Source organism: Lissotriton helveticus, chromosome 3_1, assembly GCF_964261635.1.
Source record: "Lissotriton helveticus chromosome 3_1, aLisHel1.1, whole genome shotgun sequence".
Taxonomy (NCBI): domain Eukaryota; kingdom Metazoa; phylum Chordata; class Amphibia; order Caudata; family Salamandridae; genus Lissotriton; species Lissotriton helveticus.
In genome coordinates, this window is record NC_136061.1 from 2,021,226,386 (window position 1) to 2,021,239,005 (window position 12,620).

General features: G+C 44.0%; 1 protein-coding gene across 2 annotated transcripts in view; it reads right to left on the reverse strand.

Moving 5' to 3' along the window:
* Positions 1–12,620, reverse strand: part of CHD2 (chromodomain helicase DNA binding protein 2) — a 2,197,496-nt gene that overhangs the window by 1,913,939 nt on the left and 270,937 nt on the right. For both annotated transcript variants that reach the window (XM_078683153.1, XM_078683151.1), the window contains one exon: positions 4,276–4,386. In XM_078683153.1, the coding sequence (XP_078539279.1) occupies positions 4,276–4,386 (111 nt within the window). The remainder of the gene's footprint in view (positions 1–4,275; positions 4,387–12,620) is intronic.

The window sequence follows — 12,620 nt, forward strand, 5'->3', positions numbered from 1 at the left end:
TGTACCAAGCCTTGACCAGGTCACCAACTACAAATCTCGTCTGGATCTGGTTATCAACTGCAAACACTGCCCTGATCGAACAATGGACTAACAACCAAAAGACTGGGATGAAAAATGTATAAAAGGCTTGTAAGCTACAGAGTGAAGTAGCAGCCTCCTCTGTCTTGTCTCGGACTAGCTTGGGACTCTGTTCCATAGCCCGGGCTTTTGAAATAAATCTGGGTTCCTCGTGCTGACGAAGGCTCCTGTGTCTCCTTTTACTAAGTATGGAAGGTATGGAAGACTAGGGTGGTTCCCCCGCCGCCGAGACCCAGTAAGTGGGTTTAACCGGTTCTTTAGCATCTCCCCACCTGAGAAGGGCATTCTGCCACTGGATAGGGAGTGGTGGCTGGGAGGATCTCCAGCGTAGGGTGAGAACCCTTTTGGTAACCAATAGTGCCACATTAGCAAAGCAGGCCCGAACTATATGCTTGAGCTCCCTCTTATAGATCCCCCCCCCCCAAGGCAGTCACCTCCCATGTATTGAGAAGCATTTTATTTTAGAAGTTTTATATAGCGCTAGCCTGACCGGAGGGTATCGGAGCGCTCACATCAGTTACAGAGCCGAACAAAAGAGAGCAATACATAATGCAATAAAGCGAGACGTTCCGAATAAGAATAATATTAATGTCAATGATGAAGAGTTCCATTTCAGGGTCTTGTTGACACCGCGTCAGAGCGGAGTATGGTGTCAACTTCAGCACTCCGACTGCTCCTATCTGCTCGCTAGGGATCGATCGAGGAAAAGGATTTTGAACTGACTTTTGAATTTAGCAAAGGAGGGAACAGTTCTGATGTGAGGGGGAATAGAGTTCCAGATTTTGGGTGCATTTCCAGAGAAGGACCTGGCCGCAGTTCTTTGTTTTCGTGATTTCAGCGGGATGAGTAGAAGGGTGTTAGAGCTTCTGAGGTTCCTGTTCTGACCTGCTTTTTGAGTTTGGCAGCCAGACATTCGGGTTTGCCTGTGTGTAGGGCTTTGTGGGTGAGGCAGGCTGTTCGGACGTTCGCCCGCATTTCTATCGGTAGCCACTTGAGTTCTTTGAGTGCAGGAGAGATGTGATCAAATTTCTTTATGCCGCTGACCATTCTGGCAGCCGCGTTGAGAGTTGTTTTCAGAGGAGCAAGATGCGTTTTAGCTATTCCTCGAGAGGACTGCGTTTCCATAGTCCAATCTTGACAGCACCAATGATTGGGTGGCTTATTTGAGATCTTTGGGCGAAATTAAAGGTTTTCTTTTGTTTAGTAGCTTCAGGTTGAGGAAGGCGCTCTTAGCCGAGATCTTAATGTGTTTGGTCATGTCCAGTTTTGATTCTAGCGTGATGCCTAATGATTTAACAGAGTCGGCCAGGGTGAGGTTCCCATTGAACGCATCGATAGCTTTTAACCACTCGACCATTTGTGGGTTTTCTTCTTTGTTCGATATGAGGAGTAGTTCGGTTTTGTCCAGATTCAGTTTTAAGTGGTTACTTGATAGCCAAAGTTGCACTTCCCTTAGTATGTCATTTATTCTTTGAATGTCTTTAACAGAGGAGATTTCCAAGTAAATTTGAGTATCATCAGCATATAGGTGGAAGGGAATGTTAGCTTTTCTGAGTAAGGTGGTGAGGGGTTCCATGTAAATGTTGAAGAGTTGAGGGGAGAGTACTGACCCTTGGGTACTCCCTTATTGACTGGGTGAAGGTCGGACTCAAAGCTTTTGTTTTGATTCTCTGGGAGCGATTGTGAAGGAATGAGGAGAACCATTTGAGGACCACCTCATCTAGACCGCCCCTTTCTTCGAAAGCCTTGAGGAGAAGTTTGTGATCTACTGTGTCGAATGCTGCCGATAGGTCTAGGAGAATGAGGAGGCAACATTGATCTGAGTCAAGTGATTTGTGAATATCATCGATTATGTTGAGGATCGCGGTTTCTGTGCTGGAACCTTTCCTGAATCCCGACTGATGGGAGTCAAGGGGGTTGATATTGTCCACGTGTTGAGTTAATTGTTGGAGTACACATCTTTCTAGGATTTTGGAAAGAGAAAGGTTGCAGACAGGTCTGAAGTTGTTTAAATCATTTAAATCCAGGCCTGGTTTTTTCAGCAGTGGGGTCACTTTTCTCACTTTGAGGCAATTTGGAATGATTCCGCTTTTTAGGGAGCTATTTATAATCTTGCACCAGAGTGGGGCTAAGGAGAGTTTCAGCTTTTTGGTGAGTTGCGCGGGTAGAGGGTCTTGGGCGTGAGATGAAGGTTTGGAGGTGGAGATCAGTTTGACTATCTTTTCTTCTGGGATGCGATGGAATAGTGACCAGGGTTTAGTGAGGGGTAAGGGAGCGCTACCAAACACCCCAGACGGGCTGCTATTGGGAAGGGGGGCGCAATCGATGTCCAGTGAGCACTCGATCTTGGAGATCTTATCATTGAAGAAATTGGCGAAGTTGTTGCACAGTTCTTTGGAGTTCAGTGACAGACTCTAGGGCTACATTTGTCACCTGCCAATAGGTGGAGAGCACGGGTCACTCCCACACCATTTTGTAGTTTCCTTTCCTTATGAGTGGGAAACCTCTTGGCGTTTGGACATCTTGAATGTTTGTGTTTAGAAAAAATTGGTTAAGAATCTGAGGTCCAGAATAGGGCTTCGTTTTCTGTTCAACTTTTGGTACCACTAAAAAAACTTTTCTTTTGCTTTCTTCACTTATAGTTCCTCCAACTCTTGCTGAAAGTGAACTAATTATTCATTAGTGTGAGATTTCACATAACTTTAGCTTTACTCTTGGAGGTCCTTGTAAAAGGTCTATACAATGAACATATTGTAGGATATTGAATGCTTATCTGTCAGAGGTGATTGCTCTCCACTCCTGGAAGAATCCTCCTATTTTACCATCTACTTGTGTTGCATGTTGGGGGCCTGTTAATGTGAAGTCACTTCGATGCGCATCCTGACCCTTTAAGGGTCTCGTTTAGCGGTTTCATTATCCTATTTAATTTGCTGATGTGTTGTATCCACTGTTGTGCCAAAGAGGTTTTCGCCAGTGAAGGGTGTATTGATAAATGATGCCTATACTTTTGGTTTGAACCCTGGCACCTACAGGCAACCATGCCTACTCAGGATGGTGCACTTCCCTGCTAGCTGTGTCCGCAGCTAGAGCAGATTTTAGGAAGGTGTTGGCTGTGGTGATTAGCTCTTGTATAACTGAGTTTTGTTCTCTTCTGGTACTGGTCAGGGAGATGCTTACAGTGTTTTCTCACCACCATGCTAGGGTTCATACTTGTTCAGGAAGGCATATGAATTAGCTTTTTGCCATTGCGTCGATTGCTGCTCCCTCCATCTTTCGCAGCATTTCCAGTCTTACTCTTTATCAGGTCGTGGTGCAGTCGACGTAGAGATGTTTGCTCTCTTCCTTGCTGTGGTCACTATTATGGAGTCTGCACTGCACTGACTGTGGTGTAAGTGTGATTTTGTGTGGAGGGCTTATAGTTATTTTCAAGAAGACCATTCCGGACCCAATCACACGATTACAGAAACATCTATTGCTGGGGCATTCCCCTCGGAATAGGTAGGGTGGGTACCTGAAAGCAAAGGCTGGGCATTTTGCGTATTTGTCTTTTACAATCAAATCTATTTTGGTGTGCCCCATTCCTGAAAAACATTCTCCACCATTGTCTGCTTTAGCTCCCATTCGTTGATAATGCACAGCACAAGAATACAGAAAAGATTCATGATGTAAATCAACTGAATGCCTCGGGAAAACAGCTCATACTCATATAGGTTTCCAAAGCAGTATAATTAGGGTAACCGAATACTTGATTTCACTAGGACATATATTTACCACATCAGTGCTTTCACTGCATTCTGGGGATTGTACTCTTGGTTTACTTCCATTGAACCGATTCAAACATTAAGTCTGAAAAATAGTGTGCAAACAGTAAACACGATACTGTAAACATTGTGTCCGTTTGGTATGGAGTCGCATGGTGATCCTGGATTCAAAGTTAATTAAAAGACACGAGTGCTTGTGGGTTAAATTTGTTTTGCAAATACCTAAAAAATATCTCACCATTCATCACTTACCCTTAATGCCGTTTGGGGTGCAATTTGGGGCAATTAATTTGGAAGTCTGCATAACGTGAATTGTGCCAAAGCATTACACAAAAAACAAGAAAGATCAATATTCTAGCACACACAAGCCTGAATCTGTGCACTTCAGTGTGAATATTCAAACAAGACAGCAGGGATCAGGCACAGTATTCCTTACCTTCTTGGTAGCAATCGCCTTGAACGAACTGTTCGTTGCTCAACTTCACTCTCGCCACTGCTAGCTTCCTCATCATCTTCGTCTTCAGACGACTCAAGTTTTTTCTTGCCTCTGTGGACAACCAAACAAAACACACAACTCAATATTTTGTAAGTTGCTCCCCTTTCGTAAGTCGTAAAATTATTAACATACTACACACTGCATGCAGGTTTCAATGGCATGGCCTTTTAAATGACAGACACTAAAAAAAAGCTCAGCCTTCTTCAATCATGACACAAACTGTACACTGTTAAACTCCATTAAGCAACATTTGAAAAACGCCAGTGCCAGTTAAACATAACGGAGTTGGATTGCATTCAGATAAGAGACCAGATTCAAAAAAATTTAAGTTCACATTTATTTTGCAGCAGGACCCTGGCCCATTAGCACAATGTTTCAGATTTGGAAAAAAATACCAAATGTAGAATGGTGTTTTCAGAAGGACTCAAATTTGAATCAAACGCCAATGTTTACAGAGGAACCCCAACTGTTATTTAGATTGTATAGCCACATATGTAGTGCAACAGCAATTCTACATTGCATGGTCTGAAATATAGATCCATACTTCAATCTGGATTTGAACACTAATAGCCATCATAGTAATAAGGAAAGAAAAAGTTACTTACCTGTGTTAATCATCTTTCAGGTGAATACTCTAGCTACAGATTCCTCACCTGTGCCAAGCATCAACTGGATCCGGAAACTTCAATGCTCTCAAGTTGCTGGTAGCAGGGTGTTGAATTCATATGGACACCAGACGGGAAGTCGGGTGAAATCACCAAAGGAATATGTTACTTGCATTGTAAGCATCTGTTCGTAGCCTGTAGTGCTGCGGATTCACATGCTTTGCACGCTCCTGCCATCTAGTGTTGGGCTCGGACTCTACAATTAGTTTTTCTCAAACAAGTCTTTTCTTGCTTAGGTGACGTTGAGACTCTTCTTTGAGCGAATGTGCAAGGTCAACGGCGCCATTGTTAGATTGCTTATTTTTTCCCTCTATTGTAGCGAGTGAGAATGGAGCATGTGAACATATATAAATAACCAAGCAACATATTGTATTGTATTGTAATTGTATTTATATAGCGCTTACTACCCCTGACGGGGCGTCAAAGCGTTTTTTCGGCAAGTAACACGCTACCCCGGGACCCATAGAGGATTAGTGTTGAATTAGTATAGTGAAACATGCAAGTACATTTTAAGTGGTGGATAGGTTAGTCAGTTATTTGGATTTGGAATGATGGCAGAAGGATAGAGGAGGAAAAAGGTTTGTATTTATATAGCGCTTTTTTTCCCTGATGGGTGTTGAAGCGCTTTTCATAAAGGATTAGTAGTTAATTAATATGGTGAAATATGAAGTAATTTCAGTGGTGGATATTAGTCAGTTATTTGGAGTGAGAAGGATAGCGGAGGGATAAAAGGGGAAGAAAGGTTTGCATTCATATAGCACTTGTTACCCCTGATGGGTGTTGAAGCGCTTTTCTGGCGAGTAGCACGCCACTCCAGAACCCATAGAGGATTAGCCAAAGTCTCCTGCATCCAGCAGTGTTTAGCAAATAAGATCACACAATTGTTCTTCAAATTATTTAATCTTTACGTAAACAACCAGTCAACACGTGTTTCGTCACAATGGGAAGTATCCCGTGACTTCTTCAGGGCTGTCAGAAAAGCATTGATGTCAGGTGAGGTCACTTCGCCTGTGATAATTCCAACCTGGCTGGTCTGGTGGGGATAAGATAAATGGATGAATCCTCTTAGTAGTGTGAAATCAAAAAAAGAAGTTCCGGAGTGCCAGAGACCTCCGAACTGAGAAGCGGAACGGACCAGAACAACGGTCTGCTTGTAGAGTAGGCTTGCCGGGGTATCGGCGATCCACAAACAAAAAGCGCCTGTCAATTGCAGTGCGGCAGGTTCGCCGTAAGAGAGATTCGGTAGCGGACTTCCGGAGCAAAGGTGAACCAGTGCCTGTCAGTGTTCTCAAGCGCACCCACTACTGAATCTCTTCTACGGCGAACCCGCCAGCTTCTCAGTTCGGAGGTCTCCGGAACTTCTTTTCTTGATTTCATCCATTTATCCTATCCCCACCAGACCAGCCGGATTGGAATTATCACCGGCGGAGTGACCTCACCTGACATCAATGCTTTTCTGACAGCCCTGAAGAAGTCACAGGATACTTCCCATTGTGACGAAACACGTGTTGGCTGGTTGTGTTCGTAAAGATTAAATAATTTGAAGAACAATTTTGTGGATCATATTTGCTAAACACTGTTGAATGCAGGAGACTTTGGCTAACAGTGCATTTACCGAGTTAACGTGTGCCCGGGACTTTGGTTTTCGGCTAATAGATATATATAAATTCACACAGAGAAAACAGACTTCTAGCCAGGTGCTGTATCTCAGATCCCCATTTCCCTCATGGGGAACAGTCCATGTGGTCACTTTAATTCATGTTCTGAGAAAGACACATGTAGCAATAATGGATCCATGTATAGTCTTAATTTCAAAAGTTTATCTACATTTCAACATTATTCAAAGTTTTCATTTAAGTGCATAACTTCCACAGCCAAGCCAACACGTTTCGCGAATTACTCGGGACCAGTAGGAGACGAAATTGACCATGGCTATAGCCTAAAAGAGATAGCAGGGAAGAGACTTCATATTTGAAAAATTGTGAAGGAGTTACTTTATATTGGAAGCCCGGGAGAAGCGAGTAACTCACATACCCTTTCACATACCATACACCCACTAAAGCAGCCACTCGCCCATATATCCACTTACACACAGTCGCATACCCATAGAGCCATTCACACAGCCACTCAAACACCCATGCAGCCACTCAGACACACACTCACCCACTCCTAGAGCCACTTACAGAAATAGCCACTTACACACACACTCATCCACCCATACAGCCACTCACTCACCACTTCACTCACACAACCACTAACATATCACACACCCACTTATTCATCCATAGAGCCACACACACACACATAAAGCCACTGAGACACCCACTACCATACTGATAGACCATCACAGTTCCACTCACATCACATATATTAGAAACAGTATCACTCAGTAGAACAAAAAGAATAGTAATCGAACGTATGCAATAACTTAGTATATGCCTTTAACACTCAGAAACATTCAGGGAATGATTTCATCATTGATATAATTTGAGACGTCATCGATGAGATCATCAGGGATGTTACATACCATGTAATGACTGATGTAATATGTGAGGTCATAAGCAGTGCAATCCGGGGCTTAAATTATAATTAGCTCAGCTATATATAAAATTCCACGCTTAGGCTCGATTCCTCCTGTGATTGCGGCGGCACAGACAGCGAAGTCAACAACCTGGTAGGTGGTACAAAAATAGACCCAAACAAGAACGGGTGCATCAGATAACAAATTACGGTAGACGCGTATCGGCAAAACGGATTTCAGCATGGATCCGCGAATTCTCTGCAAGAAACCGTAGCCCTTGATATCTATATTTTTTGCCCTATAAAAGCTTTAAAACTACTGATTGAATTTAAACCAAATCACAAAAAGCGTGTTCTGCGGAACCAAATCTACGTTTTTGCCAAACTTGGTGTAATTCCATCCAGCAGTTCGGGCTGTAGTCGTGTTCAAATATCCTATGGGCATTAACATGGGGAAAATGTGTTTTGGGACCCTCTCTTTTTCCTCAGCCCCCGCTTGACGGATCACCCCAAAACTTTCATCACAGCAGCTGGGCCCACTAACGTATACGCTTTGAAAATTCTATGAAGATTCATCAAGCGGCGTCAAAGTTAATGGCAAAAAAACCCAACTCTATTCCTCTTGAAACTAGGTCCTAACTATAACTACCTACTGGCGACCACCAGTAGGTAATATATATACAAGCGGGTCATGCTTGAATTGTTGCGAATATATATATATATCACTCAACTTGCGGCGTATCGCAGTTGGTGCTCTGGAAGCACTGCAGCTGGGAGCCTTAACATAACACGTACTCCTTCCCATCAAAAGAGACCCCCCACTCGAGGGTCAGATTAATCCATTTGTTTCATGCCACAATTAAAATAAAGAGACGCATTTCAGCAGATTGCTGCTTTTTTCAATCTTTGAAGTTGCCATTGTGGCTACGCCCTTTTTGCAAATTCATAATCCATCAGCGTGGAAAAAATACTCATCTAATTCTCCTAATTATGTCATATTAAACGCAAATGTTCACAGTCATATTTCCATAGTTGCTACGGGGCACAATTAAGATATTCAAAAGTACTTGCTGCGCTAAAACAACAGTTTTTACCTTCTGGTTAGTGGCATAACATGTATGCAAGTCTCTAATCCTTATGGCTCGGTAATACCTCTGCGGTGCCCTGCTTCGGAGCCTCAGATTTCATCAGCAGGGACAGGCTACACTCGAATGCAAGTCTGTTTTGAAGGGAAGGAATATATCAAATGACTGCCATGGAAGTTGGAGGGTGCATGAGAATCTGCAGGATTACACACTACAAATAGATGCTTACAAGTTAAGTAATATACTTAATAATGCTTGGCAAAAGTGTGTAGGGATGCTCACGGAGTTGACTTGCAAATTACTGAAACACGTATAGTTGACAAATTGACCCTGGTGGAATCAGCCTCTAGTCCCTCCGTGGGTTTTTTCTTGGCCGAGGCGTGGCTTGTTGATGCTCAGAATGATATATCTGGACAGGGTCCACTTCTGGACCGCTTTGCCTTTCTTGGAACCACAGTACTTAATAAATAGCTGGTCATCCAGTTGTATGTTTTTGGTGCAGTCAAGGTAAAAGCGGACTATGCACCTAGAATCCAGCCTATAAAGCCACTCCTCCTCCTTTTTAGGGTGGGGTACATAATGTCAGTATAGTGATGTGTTGCCATAAGTGAAAGGGAGGCACCATGTTTGACAGGAAAGCAGCTTTTGTCTGCAACACCAATTTGTCAGGAATGAATGAGGTGAATGGCAGATGGAAGCTTAAAAGCTGTAAATCACAAAACTGTCTTGCTGAGGTTATTGCCACCAAAAACACTGTTTCGAGGGTTAACATTTGCAGCTGACAACTGTAAAGGGGCTCGGAGAGTCCACAAAAGTATCAAAACAAAGGTAAGGTCCCACTGGCATAACAAAGGGAGTTGGGGGCATACCTTAGTTTAAATTCCTTTCAGAACTATCAGAATAGGGATTTAAAGTTTAAACAGGGTAGGTTGGTCTGGGTTACAAAGGAAAGCTGACAGCCAAATACCCTTTTACAGTGCCAATCGCACACCTCCTTTGGGGTAGAGAAAGTGCGAACTGTAGCATCTGGGACAGACTAGAATGAAGCAGTCTTGGTTGTTGTCTGCATACCAGCAAACAAAGCTGTTCAATATCCCAGAGTATACAGATTTTCTGGAGGGGCGACATGATGACAGGATTACATTGGCCACCTCCAGTGGAAGTCTACTGGAGTTTAGATGCCTACGTTCAATCTCTGGGCATGAAGGTGAAGGCCTCAGATTGGGATACAGCACCATTCCGCCTCAACTGGGAGAGAAGGTCTGGTCCGAATGGGAGCTTGAGAAGGGGACACAGGGAAAACCATCTGACTTCGGAATACCACACCCTCCTTAGCCAATTAGAAATACTTGGGCTTGGCCTTGGTGAACCTGCCTCAGAACTAGAGCAATCAAGGGGATGAGGTGGGAGAAATACCTAGTGCAGCTGAATGTTTCACCTCAACTGAAATGCGTCTCCCAAGGCACTCCTCAAAAGACACTGGAGGACACAAATACTGGCACTGAGCATTCTTTGAGGACATGAACAAATTCACTTGAGGGGTGTCCCACTGGACAAAGAAATCCTGAACCATCTTAGGTAGGAGACACAACTTGTGATTATCAAGATGACACTGGCTCAGGCTGTTGGCTCGGACATTCAGATATCCCACCAGGTGATTGTCTGTAAACCATAACCCTTGACATTGTGCCTAAGACCACAGCCCCAATGTCTCTAGCTAAAGGGGTTGAGACCTTACTGCCCCTTGCTTGTTTATGGATAACACTGCAGTCATATTGTCTATCAAGATCTGGATGACTGATGGTGGATGGAGGGGGAAGTCTTGAGGGCCAGCCTATTCACATGGAATTCCAGCAGGTTGATGTGAAGTACCTGCTTTTCTTGAGACCAGACGCCCCTGATTTCAAGGTCCTCAGCCCAATTCCTAGAGTGGAGGCATCCGTCACTACAGTGGCCGTGGTGAGAGGGGTACTGAAGGCCATCCCACTTCACAGGCTCCCCCTCAACCTCCCACTCTGCACTCATCACTCTGCTCATCAAAGAGCTCCACTGGCTTCCAATCCACAAACAAGCACTCTTCAAACTTCTCATGCATACAAAGCCTTACACAACATTGACCCTATGTCAACAACTGCATAAACTTCCACAATCCTCCGTTCACCCGGACTACTACACGCATACTCGCCACATACGAAGAAACAGATCACCAGTTGTGCCTTCTCATACCTCGCTCCTAAAGCCTGGAATGACTTATTCCTGCACATCAGAGCTGTCTCCTCAGTTCATGAATTCCGCAAAAAACATAAGGGCTTGCTCGTCACCTAGACCTGGCTCAGATTCTTCTTCAGCGCCAGGATACCCGCCTGGGGTTGGTTGCACGCTCAATATAGTACATAACAGTGCAGGTTGCATTGTTTCCCCCATCAGACCAAATGCGCAAAGAACCACTGCAGAGCCTTCATATGTCAACGTGCATGTGCAATCAAAATAATGCAGGAACCCAACAAACCTATTACAAAAGGTTACAATTTGTTCTGTCGGGTAAGAGCAATTGCTTCAGAACTCATGAGCTTAATCATAAAACATACATTTACACAAGTAACAATGATACTTGAGAAGTCCGACTGTAACATAAAAGACGTTCTGAGAAAAGGTATTTTTTATGCATTTTCTGATGAGGCTGTCACCAATTCAGTAAAAATGGAATGACAAAAAATATAGTGAAAAAACGTGCTCAGTGACATGGGTGAAATAAGTGTCATTTATACATGGGTGAGACACAGACTAATACTGTATTTACAATTCATACAAGTGAGAAATTATTAATACGGGCAGTATAGCGAGGATTCAAGTGTCTCTGGTAGACAATACAGTTGCTTGCTACTTCGAAACCAGAAGACCTGATGGGACTGGACCAAGAACAAACGCCGATGTTTCGACCCGGACGTATGCGTGATTTAAGAAAGGGTCATGGCGAGTCTTCTTCAGGACAAGAAGTTAACAAGGGTAAAGGACAGCCAACTCAATGTGGACAATTAATGTCCTACTGCTGCCTTAAAGGATGCCGGAGACCAACCAGTAATCTGAATGATTCAGGGAAAATTCCCAGTGAGTGCATTTTGCAATCAATCCAATACTGGAATCAGCATGGGTTTATTGTGCTGAGAAGTTTGATACCAAACACCTTAACATTCAGTAAAGACATCATGGAGCTGTGGAGTTTGTGATTACAAACTCCCTGCTAATGTACTCAATATGGCTTCACTGCACTTGCAATGTCTAAGAATGGACTTAGACACTGTAGGGGCATATTGCTCATGCAACCATGCCCTCACCTGTGGTATAGTGCACCATGCCTTAGGGCTGCGAGGCTTGCTGGAGGGGTGGCTTACCTATGCCACAGGGAGTGTTAGGTAGGTATGGCACACAAGGATGTGTGCCATGTCGACTTTCAAAGTTTTGTCTGCACCAAAACAAACAGTCTGCAACGGCAGTTTGTATGTGTTAGGTGAGGGGTCACAGAGGGTGGGGGAATACGTGCTGCAGCGCTTAGAGACCATCTCTGGTCACAAGGGCCTTGGTACCAGTGGTACCATTTACAAAGGACTTACATGTGGGCCAGAGGTGTGCCAATTGTGAAACAAAGGTACAGATTTGGGGAATAACAACAGGTACTAGGAACCTGACTGGCAGGGACCTAGTGCACACTCAGTCAAAGTGCATCAGATATCAGGCAAAACTTGGGGGTAACAATGCAAAAAGGGGCACTTTCCTACACTCATTACCTCCTGGAAGTGGGTCCTCATGTCCTCTGGGCTATGTTCCAAAAGGCATGGGTGTCTCACACTAAGAGACAGGTGACACTGAGGGACTTGAGTGCCTATTTGGCCGCAGAAAACTTTCCTCTCCCCGCACTTCCAGATGTTTTGATTCCCTGTGTGCAGGATCCAAAAATGAAGGTGCCTGGCGACAGTCCCGATAAGCAGGATGCGTGAATGAGTAAGGGTTCTGGTGG